General features: G+C 33.6%; 1 protein-coding gene across 3 annotated transcripts; it reads left to right on the forward strand.

Annotated features, from left to right (window-relative positions):
• The first annotated feature begins 3,712 nt into the window (after positions 1 to 3,712).
• Positions 3,713 to 8,791, forward strand: LOC136233994 (uncharacterized protein At1g32220, chloroplastic). 3 transcript variants are annotated; one of them, XM_066023739.1, is made up of 7 exons: positions 3,713 to 3,912; positions 4,577 to 4,679; positions 4,793 to 4,881; positions 5,074 to 5,129; positions 7,136 to 7,282; positions 8,000 to 8,047; positions 8,239 to 8,791. In XM_066023739.1, exons 1-7 carry the CDS (start codon positions 3,815 to 3,817, stop codon positions 8,517 to 8,519), a joined length of 822 nt encoding a protein of 273 aa, XP_065879811.1. In that variant the 5' UTR covers positions 3,713 to 3,814; the 3' UTR covers positions 8,520 to 8,791. The 3 variants fall into 3 exon arrangements, with proteins under 3 accessions (XP_065879811.1, XP_065879808.1, XP_065879809.1); XM_066023736.1 differs by having other exon boundaries at positions 3,715 to 3,912; positions 7,922 to 8,047; XM_066023737.1 differs by having other exon boundaries at positions 3,769 to 3,912; positions 4,491 to 4,679; positions 7,922 to 8,047.
• The last annotated feature ends 9,276 nt before the right edge of the window (positions 8,792 to 18,067 follow it).

An 18,067-nucleotide genomic window follows, 5' to 3' on the forward strand; every position in this document is an offset into this window, starting at 1 on the left:
TTCTATTGATGCATTATTTGCCAAGCATGGATTATCTCTATCTAGATTGAGAGGTCAAGGATATGATGGCGCTTCAAATATATGAGGAAAGTTTAAAGAGTTGAAGACCTTGATTTTAAGAGAAAATCCTCATGCATTCTATGTTCATTGTTTTGCTCATCAGCTTCAATTGGTGATTATTGCAGTCGCCAAAGGATCAAACAAAATTGTTTGTGATTTCTTTACTCTAGTTACTATGATTATGAACACGAGTGGAGCATCTTGTAAACGAGCCGACAATCTTAGACAATTTCAACATGATCGAATAGTTGAACGCCTTGAGAGTGAAGAAATTACTAGTGGTAGGGGAAAAAATCAAGAAACTGGATTAGCTAGGCCAGGTGACACTAGATGGGGATCACATTACACAACATTACTAGCTTACATTCAATGTGGCCATCAGTAAAAGACGTGCTTTTTAATGTCTATGAGGATGGCGATGATAGTGGCTTTGCTAGGACCTTGACGATGAGGATGGAGAGCTATGACTTTGTATTTTTTTTGCATTTGATGAAACAAATATTGGCATACACAAATGATTTGTCTAATTTGTTGCAAAAAAGAGATCAAAATATTGTTCAAGCCATGCATTTGATTAAGAATGTGAAGACTCAGTTGCTAGACTTGCGGGATAGAAGATGGGAGACATTTTTGTTGGAAGTTGAGTCTTTTTGTGTGACTCATTCTATCAATGTTGTTAATATGAATGATATAGTTCCAGCACGTACTCGAATGAAGAGGGATGGAAATGTTGTTACTTACTTTCAACATTATCGGTATGAAGTTTACCATGAGGTAATTAATTAAGTGTTTCTTTTTATTTTAAATTAGAGTTTGTTTACATTTTCGTTTTTTGTTGATTTTAATGCTTTATCTTTTGAAATACTAGGTACTTGATAAGATCGGACTTGAGATGCATGATCGTTTCCCAGAATTAACAACAGACTTGCTTCTTTCTATGGCATGTCTTGATCCTAGAGATTCTTTTTCTAACTTTAATGGTGATAAGTTAGTTCATCTAGCTGAAATATATTCAGAAGATTTCTCATGGACTGAGGTTATGATGATTAAGAATCAGCTTGAAATGTATATTTATGATGTTAAAAGAGATATAAACTTTGCTGTTGTTGAAGATTTAGGATGTATTTCAAAGAAGATGGTTTCAACTACAAAAGCTCAAACTTTTCCATTGGTGTATCGCCTAATTGAATTGGCATTGCTTTTACCAGTTGCAACAAATTCTGTTGAAAGAGTATTTTCAGCAATGAATATTGTAAAGACCGATTTGAGAAATCGAATGTTAGATGATTGGCTGAATGACTATTTGGTAGCATTTAGCTCGAAGGATATCTTCATCAACATTGATAATGAAGATATTTTGGATCGTTTTCAAGCTATGACAGATTGTAGATGTCAATTGCCACATTGTAATCGTCGTTCTACTCAGCATTATAAGTTTTTTTTTTTTAAAAATTTAAGACATTTTGTATCGAATAGCAATTATGTACTAAAGTATATTTTTTTCAATTAACGTTATTTTGTCTAAAAATACATAGAGCTTTGCCCCCCTCCCTCCCTCAAATCCTGGATTCGCCACTATATATATATATATATATATATATATATATATATATATAATTACATATCAAAAAATAAATATATTTATATCAATAAAACAACATAAAACACTCATGTTTTAAATTTATAAAATTTATAACACGCATCACGTTTATTCATATAAACGAATAACTATCATGAATAGATTTTTCATAATGTCAATATGCTTGAATTAAAGATATATCAACTGAGTAAGAATGCTGATCGGAAAAAAAACTGAGTAAGAATGCAGTTAATGCAGTCGTAGTCTTGGAAAAATCAATATCAAATGAATAACAATTATTATTTTTATTGAGAGAAGTATCAAATCTATGAATAAAAAATTAAAACGAATGATTATAATTTGATTCTAAAAGTAGTATGGGACTACATATGACATATATCTATATCACACAAACATCACTATCAACCTACTTAAAAAGTTATATCAAAAGACAATAAATGAAAAGGATATGACGACCCAATTAAATAATTTCCATTTGAAATAAATAAAACTTATAATTAATAAATTATAGGAATTGAAGACAAAAGTGACTATATCAAGATGTTAAAATTTAACTTATTATCATTTATGGTACATATAAAACTCTTATAAAAACTTAATTATTAAACTACTAATTCACTAACGTATGAATGCCTTTTTGTTCTCCTTCAAAAAATAGCAACTTGATATATTGGTTCATTAGAGAAATTTCTTACATAAAGATGACTAATAAAAAACACTTGAAACAATTTTGTACAAACGACAATATAATGATTAATAACTATAAAAGTTAGTGTTGCAAAAGCAACTGTCTCAATATCTCATAATTAATGTATATTTTAGGATTTCGCACATCAAAATTTATTTTTATTTACCTTTATTTTGAGTTTATATCTAGCATAATCCAAATTGCTTCAAGAATAAACATTTTATCAAGTGTATTGGACGGTTATCATCTCTCTATCTAAAGGATCATGCAAAAAAAAATTAACTTATTAATAATAATAATAATAATAATAATAATCTAGAATCGATGACTAAAATTGAAAAAGAAACTTAGAATGGTAATCATGACCCTACATGATTTATAATTGAAATAAATTTCATTGTAATACCTTTTTAATTATTTTCTTCAATATATCTTCAATTCAATGAACAATTATTGTGTGAAACTTTATATCTATTCGTACCAAAATGCATAAAAATAAAAATTCAATTCACATGAGTTAGATAAACCTAATTTTTTTAAAAATTAGTGGACTTTACCAGGTTCTGAATTTAGAAAATTAATTTATCTCCAATTAAACCTAACAATCGAGTTCATATAAAGCCAAAATCCAAATTTTCGGTAGAGTTAACAATCCAAACGATTACACCAAGCAACTTATACTAAAAAAGAATGAAAATATATAAAATCTTTATTTTAGTCATTTTGAAAAAAAATATAGATAAGGTAGCGAGAGTTGTGGAACAACACAATTGAGAACAAAATAACTACTACATATGAAAAAAATCGAATAATTACCTTGGAAACATAACGATTCCTGTAATTTTTTACACCTTTGCTTTGCCGATTTCAACTGTCCATACCTCTTCTATTTCCATCAGATTTCTTCAATTGGAGATATCAAAGTCTAAATTCTAACAATTGTTGAAGAAAATGCTATTAATATAATTTATTAATGGAAATCGCTCCTAAATACATCTGAATCTCTTAATAACAAAATTATAAAAGTATATTATTTAAAATAAGAACAAAACTATAAGATTAAGAACAAAACTAATACATAATCAAAATTAACGATCGATGGACACTTTGATTTTCGATAACCAATGAATATAATGATGGAGTACTATTTATCATGCTTTATATATAGGTTTATTTGTGACTTTTGTATTTCTTTCGCTTTGTGTTTTTTCATCTTCCCGTAACTCTTACATTCTTTTATTACTTTAATTAATGAGGTATTAATTTACAATAAGTAATGTGTTAATATATACTACTAATTATATATATACAGAGATAATTAAAACTAATTAACTTATTTATTCTCTTATATAGTATAGATCATATTTTTTTTTTTCTTTTCTGGTTTTGGATCTCCTTCGACTGAAATACAGATACAGAAAAATCAGGGAGAAAACAAAGCAGTTCGTTCATTCGCTGCTTCCAAAATGATATCGTGTAGTTCTTCCCCTACAACAATCAGCTTCGCTCCCTCTCTCTCTCGACTTCCATTTGCAGCTCGCCTAAACTCACATTCTCCGAACAGGTATGCTCTCGTACTTTGATTTCTAAGTTTTTTTCTTTTTTTCCCTTAAACAAAGAATTGATTGATGAAGTTGTATGTGAAGCTTACCTGCTTCTGGTTAATGATTATGTTTTTTATTGAATTATAATTTTACCCTAAGTTTTTTAATGAAATAAGTAAACAGAATTTTGTTTTTTCTTATGCATTTAGTATATGTGTTTTTAGATTTTGGTTATATATATATATATATATATATATATATATATATATATGTAGAGAGAGAGAGAGAGATTAACTTTTTCTTTTCCAGGTGCAATTCATGTTCTTGGCACCCTCCAACTTCCAATGTTCGGGCCATCCAATAAGACTTGGCATTGAACACCTTCACTTAATGAAAAACTCATTTTCCATTAATGGGACTTGAAACTGATTGCACAGTTTTGTAGGCAGAGGTTTTCCTCAATAACCACTAGGCTAAATTTGTACATTATCCCTAAAGAAAACAACTCCAGTTGAGCTATTTGTTTTACATGCCTCTTGTTCTGGTTCTCATGGCAATGCACAATTTTTTCTGACTGTAAATGTCACTACATGCTTAGGCTGTTGATGTTTCTCGTGTTTCCTGCCTTCTGATTTGGGATGGGAGTGAGAGTGATAATATGATGCTTTGTCAATCTATTATCAGATTCCGTAAGTTTCATGTCAAGGGCAGCTATGCAGAAGCAAATGTGAAGGATGCTTACAGATCTGCTACAATTGATGTTGTTGCTGATGTAAAGACTGAACGGGTAAATGAACTGAAAAATCTCATCACAGTCTCCTATTTACTTGTGCAGAACTTGTTTCATCTTATATGCTGCTTCAGCAGAAAGAATCTTAACAGGCTGCTTTTCCTAAGTAGGTTGTAGTCTTAGGAGGCAATGGTTTTGTTGGTTCTGCAATATGCAAGGCTGCTGTATCTAAGGGCATAGAGGTTACAAGCCTAAGCAGGTATTACATATGTTTAAACAGTTACTATATGTTTATTTATAAGATGGTTTCATTGCTATTATTTGTTCTCCTTATTAACTGCTGTTGAGTGTAAGTGTTGGATGTTTAATGGTTAAGAAACCTGCAGAAACTTTTGTTTTATTGTGAATGCTTTCTTAAATTTTAGAGGCTAAAACTTCCATCCTTCTTCAGGTCAGGGCGCTCTACTTATGAAGGTCCATGGGTAGATCAAGTTAACTGGTTAACAGGCATGTTCAATTCTTTATGTACTCTTCAATGATTGCATGTATACTTGTGAAGTGATTTCAGTGCCATAAATGTAGATATTATACAACATATAGTGAGATGTATGGCATGATTTCTGTTTTATATTTTTTTTGGTTTCTGCAATCATAAATTAATTTTTTTTTTTTCAATTAAGAGGCATATATTTGATTAATTAATACTTTGAAACAGAAAGCCAGGTTGCCAAAACAAATGGAAAACCACGAAAAATGTCTTCCTCTTTTATCTTTGACGGGTGTCTCTAGTTTATATTATCACGAGAGGAAAATAGAAGATAGAAACTAGACTCAAAACATAGTTGATCCTGATGAGCCCCTTCAGTAGTTTTTTCTTTTTTCTTTTTTAGTCTGGAGCTAGCAGCATAACAAATCAAGTGACACATAATAATGGGATGCTAGGATTTGATCCATGTTCATTTAGAATGACTAGCTATGTTGCATGGAAACTCCTTTTCAGTAGTGTTTCCACGTTCCCTTACACTTTTCTTTCCATGTCTTTTTCCTACCTACATTTTTTTAGAAATAACTTTTGCTGGTGTCTGTTTACGTTTCCATTTCAGTTTCTGTTTCCGTGCAGCATAGGACTGACTATTTCCAATGCCAGTTCCTTGTTCTACCCACTACTAGAATGAATCATTGATCTGTAATGGGAAATAGAGCTGATACTGGCTTTTCCATGATGTATTATGATTGCTGCTGCCTCTAATATATACAATCATTCCTAGTACAATTGCCACTAAACATCATCTCAGCATCATTATTTCTGAGATAAAATTGTCGCATTCATGTATAGTCAATTTGAGGCAAAACTTGTTTCCTCCAAAGTTGTTGGCTTTTGCCACTACTTTTCACCCAGGTTGCGTATGTTATTGTGTCATGAACATTTTGATCCTCTATTGACTCGTGCCTCAAAATAAATGTGATTGCCTTTGGTGCTGATTTACCAGGGAAAAGTCACTGGCTTATGACCATCACTAACAGTGCTCTGCCCCGTAGTTGTTAAAGGTGCGCCTCACGCAAGACTCAGGGGACTGAGTCTTAAATCCCCTAGGTGAGGCTCAGTTTAACAACCGTGCACTTGTTCGCATGGCATGGGCTTCGGAGGCTCCCCTTCATAATATTAGTCACTTGACTACGTTTTTCTTACTGTTTTCTATAAAATAAATTGTTGATTAACCACTAATCTAATCTAAGTAAACTTCAATTTAACGGTTGATCTACAACAACAACAACAACAAAGCCTAAGTCCCGAAATGATCTAATCTAAGGAAACTTCAATTTAACGGTTGATCTAATCTAAACAAAAGTGTAATAAACTAAACAAGAATATTAAGAGACGTCAAAAGAATCCATTCATTCTCCACTGGACCACTGCGGCACAAGAAACACAACCAGCAAAGAGCTAGAGACGTTGCTATGAATGCTTAATAGTTTACTACAATCAGTTAGTTTAAGGATATATTTCTATGAACTTAACCTGGTGTTTATGACGTTTAATATTATGTTTTTATGTGGTTTTGTCTTGTTTGTGTGGTTATAAGTGTGTTTTTTGTTTAATATTATGTTTTTATGTGGTTTTGTCTTGTGTTTTTGGTTCTAAGTGTGTTTTTTGGTTCACCGTGACCTTTGCTTTAACTAGTAATACAGTATTAGTGACATTAGTATGAAAAATTGATATTTAGATTTTGTATATATATATATATATTTTTTGTTTTCTTAGCGCCTTAGTGCGCTTTGCGCCTTTAATAACTATGCTGTCCTCCATTCTGGTTTAGTCTTTTCTCTGCTATCTTGGCATTACCAGCATGCTAGGAAGAGTATAGAACACCGTCAACCAATTATTTGTATGGACCGCATGCTGCAAACTTATTGCACAGGACTAGTTGGTCATTATCTATGAATAACAGTTAAAGCTCGTGAATACCTTCACTTTTGATGCAAAATGCTAAAATCGTCTGCTTATTATGCAGGAGATGTTTTTTATGCAAACTGGGATGAAGTTCTTGTTGGAGCCACTGCAGTAGTTTCTACCTTGGGAGGTTTTGGCAGTGAAGAACAGATGATAAGGATCAATGGCGAGGCTAATGTTGTCGCAGTGAACGCTGCAAAGGATTATGGTAAGAATTAGAAATTATCAGGTGAATGAGAAATTACATATCCAGCGTATATGCAATGATGTCATTCATCATTTAAAATGTTATAATTAAGTTGAAAATATTTAACTTAAAATTTTAAGTTAAAACATTATCAATAATGAGTATTTTAAATTTTATATAAAGTTGATTTGTACCTTTAAAATATCTTTGTATTATCTCCTTTCATGAAATTCCTCCTAAAAGTGAATTTTTCGTACCTTTAAAATACATTTGTACCCTTAAATTCATTATTTTATAACACTTCAAATTCAGTAACATATAGTATTTTTAGCTTTTAAGTCTTACTTTTACCAAACTGGACTGAGTTGGTCGATATTACACTCACACGATCAAAGCGCTTTGCATGTATTTCATTCTAAAGTGTGTGTTAATGTCAGATAAGTAAGATTAGAAATCTTCTTTTTATTTTACTTCTTTGGAGAACATCAAAGTAACATGCTGATTTTGAGTAGAATTTGATATTGCACGATATCAGGAAATGCGAAGGCAAGATTGAGAAATCCTCTCTTAGCTTATGTAGTATGTATGTAATATATATTCTAAAAAAATTGTTCCTCGGCTGCAGATCATTTAGCTAGTAGGTCGTTGTTCTCTTTGCAGGAGTTCCCAAGTTTATCTTGATCTCAGTGCATGATTACAATCTACCGCCGTTTTTACTCTCATCTGGATACTTCACAGGAAAGAAGAAAGCAGAATCTGAGCTTCTTTCCAAGTATCCAAATTCTGGTACTTCTTAGCATGGCTTCTTTTTACGTAATTGTCATATTATGAAAATGCTGAAGATGGCAGTCACATGTGAATATGTGTTTTGGGTTTTTTTACAAGATTATGATATAAAGGACACTAAGAATGAGTACAAAGACAGCATCTTGTTGAACTCAGTATCTATCTGATGTTCCTGAATTTTGTGTGTACAGGTGTTGTGTTAAGACCTGGTTTTATTTACGGAAAAAGGAAGGTTAACGGGTTTGAGATTCCACTGGATTTGATAGGAGAACCTATGGATAGACTTCTCGGTGCCACGCAAAACATCACCAGGCCATTAAGTTCTCTTCCAGCCTCGGATCTCCTCTTGGCACCGCCTGTTAGTGTTGACGAAGTTGCAGTTGCAGCAGTAAATGCAGTAACAGATGATGACTTCTTTGGTATCTTTACAATAGAACAGATCAAGGAAGCTGCAGAAAAAGTGAAAGTGTAAACTAAGTTGGGTAAAAACTGAAGCAGGAGAAAGAATCTGGTTAGTAACATGTCTGGAATCTTTTCACGGAGTTACTGTATAGTGTGCCTATGTATATTTTTTTAGATGACCAAATGCTGAAGGAAACCTAAAACCACCCGGCTTTTTCTTAGCTGCAAAATCATATATCAATAGTGAATTTGTAATCTACTCAAAGTAATTATATATAGTTTATAATATTATATATTATGAACTTTTGAAACAGAATTAAATAGTTTCTAGCCGTTGGGATATGTTTGAATGTTCTTGTTTCCAGTTGCATCAACAAACTAGTATTTTGGAAAACTAACTTCCACTTTATCTTCCATATAAAAATAATACTAATAAGGAATTTTCAATGTTCTCGACTGTTGACGTGTTTTGTACATTCAAAAGAATTGCCAAATTTATGGAACTAGTTAGCATACTCGGGTTAACTTTAGAGCCGATCCTGGGATCCTGGAGGTCTAGGGGGGTGAAGTACCAAATGATGACTCTTATAAATAAATACAAGTAAAAAAAAATCAATTATATGTAAAAGAAAAGTTACTTAAAAATGACATTTTTTTTATTACACTTGATAAGAAATCTAATAAAAACATCAAATTTCAAATAAAAAATTATTTTATTTCACATTAAATACGTAATTGCTCATATAAAATATTATCTACGAGCATTTTTAGATGTAGAATCACTAAAAATAGTCTATATATCAACATTTTCTAATATAGTTCTCTCGATACAAAAAATTGCTAAACCATTTAATCTTTCTTGAGATGTTGATGATCTCAAATAGTTTTTTTTTTTTTTTGACAATTTTAACTTCGAAAAAATATTCTTTCAACAGATACAATGGTCACTGACATATTTAAGAGGAGGATTCGAGTATCATTTGAAATATTTAGATAATAATCTTATGCTTTGACAAACTCAAGAATTTCAAATGTCAAAATCAAAAATTTTGGGAAAGCATTTGCAACACTTTCATTTCTGAAAAAATACCATTTTTGCGAAAAATTATTATAAGAAAATGTAGTTGTAAATTTGTGTGTTGTGATTGTTTAGGCATATGAACTATATTTATTGTCATTGTATCTTTTGAGATTTTAATTTCTATATTTTTTTTATTAAGTTTTTAGTTTTAGACCCTTCTATAATCGTTGCAACTTTTAAGATTTTAGTTCTATAACTCTTAAAAAAGATTTAATTTGTATACTATTATTAGTTTTGAAAAAAAATATTATTATTAGGCCCCTCCATCCCTTGGGAGGTGGGCAGGCACCCCTCATGCCCATGCCCAGGGACGGTCCTGGTTAACTTAATATTTTTATACTTTTTATATTAATTATTTTAAACAATGTTTGTCTTTTAGTGATAATAATTATTATGTTTATATAAAAAATTTATGAAACGACTAAATCAAATTAAGAAAGTACTTTGGAAAGAGAGAATGATTTAGAAAGCCATAACTTTTATTACACAAAGAGCATTTTATAATGAGAGCCAATAACAATCTTACAAAGTGAACTAAAGTCTCCTTATATAGGAAAAACCTTAGGAACAAGACAAAAACGAAAATCTTTCTTACACATCACACCATTATTTTATTGAAAGATAATAATGAAATCTTACTTTTCTTACACATCACACTATACCATTATTACATTACAAGATAAGAAAATCATAAACTTTATACATAAACCATAAATTTTGGACAAGGGGCACTTTATAGCCTTTGTATAATCTGGATATTTTTTATATGTGGTGACTAGGAGAGAGATTGAAGTTCTTCCAATCTTCATCATCTGAATCAATATCGCCATATATATATTCATACCATAGTCCTCTTCTTTCTGTACGTGGGTCCGGATAGGGGTCTTGGGAACCTTGAAAGTAATGAGGTGGCACTTGAGTTGCTTAAGGTGGTCCTGGTCTGGAAGAAGATGCTTTCGATGGTCCTGGTTGAGAAGTTTTCTTCTTTAGAGCTGGTTGTGGTTGTGTAGTTATGAATGGAGTGCGAGCAGGCAGTAAGTGAATATTGATTGGCTTTGCAGGGTACAAAGTAGCACTAAGAACTGGACGAGCATTCAGATCATAACCATTAAGAAAACAAAGATAATTTTTAAGTGCCATTTTTTCATTGATTTGGTTTCTTGGATTGGATTCAGGAAAGTATTCCATTCATAAGCTTCATTTTGAGTCCAAAATTTCCCTTGCATATCCTAGAAGTATGGCTTGTGAATTATAAAGATTACGTTGGTTGATAAGTGAGAAGTTGCACTATCCTAGAGCCTGAAACTTTCAATTATTTTTTGGAATTCTTTTCGTCACCATGAAAGGGGGGCATACTAGTCTAGTAAAGTCCATAACAGTGAGTCACACTGTTGATCTTCGTTGAGATGATGAAACATTTCCAAGACTGGTATTTCAATGGCAATATGATAGAGAACGTCAAACACCAAATGCACCATAGTTCGGAGGAGAAGATCTTGTGATGGTTTCAAACGAAAAAGGATAAGGAAAGGGCAATCCTGGTAAAATTCTTCAAGTTTAGGGAGGTTTCTTGTAACGAGGAAGTTTGTGAAGTGAACAAACAGGTGGGTTTTGGCATAACACTGAATTTCAAAGAGGCTCTTGAAATTAGTTTTAGGAGGAAAATGGTAGAGAAATATAGGATTCTTGGGAGTGGAGGATGCGATGAAGATGATAGGTAAGGAAGTGATGGAGGTAATAAGTGAAAGTTGTGGTCTGGAAAGTAAGTATCAGAAGAGGTTCTGGTTGCCTTTTATATGCTCAACATGAAAATCATATTTTGCAAACCAATCTTTAAGTCTCAATAATTGTTGGCTAGGGAGAGGCTTATTTTTTAATTCAAGGATTTTTGGAAAAGATGAATTGTCCATTCTGACACTGAAATGATGACCGATGAGATGAAATTCAAATTTCTTTATTCCATTTTTTACCGCAAGGATTTCCTTGATCGTAGTGTGATAATGTCTTTCTGCAGCTTTGAATTGTCCAATAGCATGTCCACGGTAATGATAAATTCCATCAACTTCTTCAATAAGCACTGCACCTAAATGTTCATCATTGGCATTTGTTTGTAAAACACGCTTTCCAGTGCTAGGTATCTTTAATGCTGGAGGATTTTGAGCCATAACTTTAAGTTGATGAACATCCTTGATTTGGACATGACTCCATATTGGGGCATTCTTTTTCAACATTTTTTTTATACTTGGCTGGTGTGCTCAGAGACATGAGAGATAAATTCCCAGATGTAATTGATGATTCCCAAGAATTGCTGGATTTGCTTTACAGAAAGATTCTCATCAAGGAATCTCAATCATTCTTGAAAAATATGAGTTCCAGGCCGATATTGGCCAACATGGAATCTCATGCCTAAAAAATCCACTGAAGTTTGTCCAATTATGCTCTTCTTTTTAGAAAACATAATCCCATGCTTATCTATAATCTGTTGGATCTGGGCCAAAATACTATCGTGGGCTTGGATGTCTTTAGAGAAGAGTAAGATGTGATCAATGTAGATGAGAAGACTATGAAGGATGGGCTCAAAAAAAATATTATGGCCTTTTGAATTAGAGATGGGGCTGTTTTTAGCCCAAATGGCATAACTCTCTATTGGTATTGGGCTGTAGGAATACAAAATGTTGTCTTGTAATGATCTTCTGGATGGATCCCAAGTTGCTAGAAACCTACTTTGAGATCAAATTTTGAAAAAAATATGGGCTTCATTGAGATGGAAAAATAAGGAATTAATCCTTGGTAGAGGGAATTTGTCATCTCTTAGAAATCCATTGAGGGGTTATAGTCAACTACAAGCCTTTTCTTTGCACGAACTATTTCTGATCATTTTTCGACATAAAATGCTTGACAAGCCCAAACGGATATGGTTGGCTCTATCTAGCCTTGTTGCAACAGTTGAGCACATTCTTCCTTTGCTAGGAGAAGGTCAGAAGGTGCCATGCCTGGATGTGTTGCCTTAGTAAGATTGACATCTTCATTAAGCTTGAAAGGCAATTTAATGAAGAAATTTTCATTTTCCCAGAGCGGTGAAGGATGAAAGAATTGTGAGTGGGAATTAGCACATGACTTTAAGAGAAGCTTTATGATTTGTTGAAAATCTGGTGAGACTTCAGTTAGAGAGTACATCTTAGGGATACAAGTGTACAATTTTAACTGTCGTTTGAAATGAATTCCTTCAGAGAGAATCTATAACCCTCTAGCTTTCTGATAAACATTAAAACCAACTAATGTCTTTGTCTAGAAGGGCTGGCCCGAGGAATTTGACCCAAATGATACAGTTAGGAAAAAAATTGAATCCCAATGGGTTTTTTGGATCTGAGTGTAGTGGAAAACACTTTTCCATCTGCAGCCTTGAAATACTCATAGTGGGTTTCCCATGAGGTATTAGGCAAAATTAATGGATTAACCATTTTCTTTTGAGCCTCGATATCTATAAGACCAATAACAAAAATGGGTCGGTCATATTTGGATGGCAAAAGGTGAATATTGACCAGAGGGTAAGTGGAATTAAGGAACATGTCTTTGGTCCTTCTAAGATACTTAAGAATGTTCTTGACAGTAATCCAGTGATCAAATTCTGGATTCCCTTGATAGCGGCTTGTCATACTCAATGCGAACGCCACATCAGGTCTAGTGCAAAGCATGGCATACATGATCGAACTAACCGCACTGGAGTAAGGAATTACAGCCATGCGATTCTTATCATTGTCCGTTTTAGGACATTGATCATTTGATAACTTGACACCATGGATCATTGGTAAGTTACCCCTTTTCGATTCATGCATGTCAAAACGCTTTAGGACTTTGTCAATATATGTAGACTGGGATAGTCCAAACAGTCTTTTCGATTTATCTCTATAGATCTTAATACCTAAGATGTAAGCTGCTTCTCCTAAGTCTTTCATGGAGAAATTACCAGATAACCAAACTTTTACTGTTTGCAACATTGCAACATCGTTTCCTATAAGTAGTATATCGTCAACATATAGTACTAAGAAAACGACTGAGCTCCCACTATTATCTTCTTGTAAACACAAGCCTTTTCAGAGTTTTGTTCGAAACCAAATTGTTTTATGGTTTCATCAAAATGTTTGTTCCAGCTTCTAGACGCTTGCTTGAGTCCATAAATGGACCTTTGAAGTTTGCAAACCTTGGTTGCATCCTTCGATGTGAAACCTTCAGGTTGCATCATGTATACATCCTCAAGCAGGTTTCCATTTAGGAAAGCTATTTTCACATCCATTTGCCAAATCTCATAATCAAAATGAGCGGCAATTGCAAGCAATATTCTGATGGATTTAAACATGGCTACTGGAGAGAAAGTCTCGTCATAGTCAACTCATTGCTTTTGACGATATCCTTTCGCTACCAACCTAGCTTTGTAGGTACTAACCTTTCCATCGATGTTTGTCTTCTTCTTGAAGATCCACCTGCACCCAATGGGTTTTATCCCTTCAGGTGGATCAACCAAAGTCCACACTTGGTTGGTATACATGGAGTCCATTTTAGAATTCATGGCTTCAAGCCATGCTTTAGATTCTCAACTAGCAAGGGCTTCTTCGTAGGTTTCGGGTTCGTCGTCTAACACGGGAACCAGTTTGTTATCTCCCAGTAGAAAACCATATCTAACTGGGAGTTCACGAACTCTTTGAGACCTACGAGTGGGATATGACACTTGTGTTTCATCTAGTGAAACAGGTTCGGGTTTAACTTCCTCTTCCGCAGTTTCAACATGTGATTCCTCTTGAACTTCCTCAAGTTCAACTATGCTTCCATTCTGTGTTTTCTCTAGAAACACTGCGTGTTTGGATACAATTACTTTCTGATCATCTGGATGATAAAAGTAATATCCCATGGTTTCTTTTGGGTATCCAATGAAGAAACACTTGTTAGATTTGGGATCTAATTTATCTGACACAATGCGTTTAACATATGCTGAACATCCCCATATTCTCATAAAGGACAAGAGGGGCTTTTACCAACGAACAGTTCGAATGGTGTGGAACTGGCGGATTTGGTCGGAACTCGGTTCAAGGTAAATAGGGCAGTTTCTAAGGCATAGCCCCAGAATGATTTTGGAAGAGATGCAGTACTCATCATGGATCGTACCATATCCAATAAGGTTCGATTTCTCCTCTCTGACACACCATTGTGTTGTGGTGTATAAGGAGGCGTCTATTGTGAGCATATTCCACATTCATTTAGATAATTCATAAACTCTTCTGAAAGATATTCCCCAGCTCGATCAGATCGAAGTATCTTAATAGTCTTTCCAGTTTGATTTTCAACTTCATTCTTAAAGCATTTGAATTTCTCAAAAGCTTCTGACTTGTGCTTCATCAAATAGATATAACCATATCTAGTATGATCATCTATGAAGCTGATGAAGTATCTGAATCCTCCTCTTGCTTGGACTGACATAGGACCACATACATCTGAATGTATTAATCCTAGAGTGTCTGATACACGCTGACCTTTATTGCTAAAGGGTGTCTTTGTCATTTTTCCTTTTAAACATGACTCACATGTTCCCATTGATTCACATTCAATCGAGTCTATAAGCCCATCTTGATGTAGCTTAAGCATGCGTCTCTGGTTTATATGGCCTAAAAGACAATGCCACAAGTAAGTTGAATTATCTAGTCTAAGTCTTTTGCTATCAATTGTGAAAGCAGAAATCTTATCATTCAAAATATAAATCCCATTTAATGATATTCCTGAAAAATAGAAAATGTTGTTTCTATAAAATTCACAATTATTGTTCTTAATTGAAAAATGAAAACCATCATCAACTAGGCAGCTAACGGAAATAATGTTTCGAGACATCTCTGGAACATACAAACAGTTCATTAATTCTATTACAAGTCCTGATGGTAGGTGTAGATCATAATCTCCAATCGCGAGTGCGGCAACCCTTGCACCATTTCCAACTCGCAGATTCACGTCTCCTTTCTTCAAGTCCTTAGTCTGCTTTAGTTCCTGCATATTTGTACAAATATGAGATCCACATCCGGTATCCAATACCCAAGATTCAGACTGCGAAATTGAATTAATTTCAATATAGAAGATACCAGAAGTTGAAGCACCGTTCTTTCCCTTCTTGAGAGAAGCTAGGTACTCCTTGCAATTTCTCCTCCAATGCCCATCTTTACCACATAAATGGCATTCCCCTTTGGGCTTCTTGACTTGCTTTCCTTTGGCCTGGGCTGGCTTGCCCCCTTTGTTCTTCTTGGGATATTTTGGATTGGGAAAATTCCCTTTCTTCTTCTTTGGTCCCTCAATCACAAGAGCAAGTACCACCTTATCTTTCTTCATGTTCGGCTCAACCGTCTTGAGCATATTGGCGAGCTCTCCAAGAGAGGTCCTTAAGTCATTCATCTGGTAGTTCATGGTGAACTGGGAATAACTTTCTGGTAGGGATGTAAGAAGTAAGTCGACACTTAGTTCATGATCCATCGCGAAGCCAATACTAGAAAGTTTGGTGATATAGCACACAATGTGTCATAACAGATGTGCCCTCTTGTATCCTGCAGTGAAACAATAGTTTTGATACCTCAAAACGTTCACAACGAGTCTGTTTCCTGAACAACTCTTTCAAGTGCATGACAATAGAATAGGCATCCATCTCCTCATGTTGCCTTTGTAGTTCTGGTGTCATCGATGCAAGTATGATGCACCCTGCGTGTTCATCATCGGATCGATGCTTCTGATAGGCATCAATCTCTTCAATGGGTGCATCATCGGCCGGAGCATCGGGTATCAACGTATCCAATACATACCCTATCTTTTCGAACTTCAAAACAATTTTGAGGTTACGAAACCAGTCGGTGAAGTTTGAACCATTCAGGTTGTTATCGGTAAGGATATTTCTTAGATCGGTTTTCGACATGATTGTTTTTAGAGTTAAATATTTACCTAACCCAGTAGGTCCTTGAGCGGAACGATTTGTTTATAGCCTGAGAGTGAGAAAAAGTGACGGATATTATTCATTTGTTTAATTCATTTACAATTTAAATATGTTGGTCGTTTATATTTTTAAATTGCTCCCACTATTTTAGCAAATTAATAACCCTCCATATTAATTCGAAGGATATTCACAAAACCTTTAGTGAGCTAGAATCCTAACTCCTAAAATTTCACCTTGAGTTTACTCAACAAGCTAAGTTTTATTCATTAGGTAGATTCATGCAATCAATCACATCAACCATATGACTTTTAGGTTATTGGGTTACTAACCACATTAGTAACTAATATGTTTCGTTTATCAATCCCAACCATATTGCCCATTAGGTTAGAACAACATGAGTTTACTCATCCAATTATTCTAACCTAATCCAAGTCGTTACCATGTATTCGTGAAAATGATTTTCGATAATTCAGGTGTTACCATAAGACCCCGAGCTTGAGTTTACTCAACAACCCTAAGGCCCCCAGTACTGTCGGCTGAATTATAACATTAGGGAGGGGCAACCGATTTTCACAATAACTCGTTTATTGACTTAACTTTTGATTAGTGAGGGGTTTTTATTTAAAGTCTTATAATCTAACCTAGTCTTGATTTGCTTTAGCATTCATCAGACACTCATACATTCAACATTGATAATTATGGACATATTTCTAAGTTTATTCCGTTGAGCCAGAAATGGAATAAAGGGTCAACCCTAGGGAAATACTAACTATTACATATTTCTCTTTGGGTCCTCCGTTTTCTCCTTAGCGCCTCGAATTACAACAATATTCAATTTCTAATAAACTTCAATTTACTTGAAGGGATTGGATGAGAAGAGAAATATAATAGAGAGTAAGAGAAGGCAGGACACGCAGGTCCTATTTAAAATACCAAAAGACTGAATAACTATTATAGAGGGTCTAATATGTCTATAACGCCAAACATGCAAAGACTCAATTAAATTAAATTTAATTGGTTGATTACACAAACTATTTATGTAATATTTGAGTTAATCAAATTAACAACTTAAATTAATTTACATCCAATTTTAATCTTATTAATTTTGTATCCTTTATATTCAATCTAATCAAATTGTAGCAAGTACGTATTAGATTAATATAACATGTAAAAAATAGTATCATGCATATCCTAATTAATTCGTATAATTCATTTAACGCTTTGAATTACTTATATCAAATATTTAGGTAAAACAAACTTTTAAATAAATTCATTTTGATAATCAAAACAAAACTTCTGTATTCTGAAACGCGTATGTATATATATATATATATATATATATATAGGAGAGGGCTCTTGTGAGAACCCTTTCTTAGGTGAGGACACTTCCTTAGGTGAGAACCACCTAAAACTACGTCGTTTTAAGTATAAAAATTAAATAAAACATGGAATGCTATTGGTCGGATTCGAACCCAAGTAAAAAAATAGTATCATGCATATCTTAATTAATTCGTATAATTCATTTAACGCTTTGAATTAATTATATCAAATATTTAGGTAAAACAAACTTTTAAATAAA

Source organism: Euphorbia lathyris, chromosome 6 (genome assembly GCF_963576675.1).
Source record: "Euphorbia lathyris chromosome 6, ddEupLath1.1, whole genome shotgun sequence".
Lineage (NCBI taxonomy): Eukaryota > Viridiplantae > Streptophyta > Magnoliopsida > Malpighiales > Euphorbiaceae > Euphorbia > Euphorbia lathyris.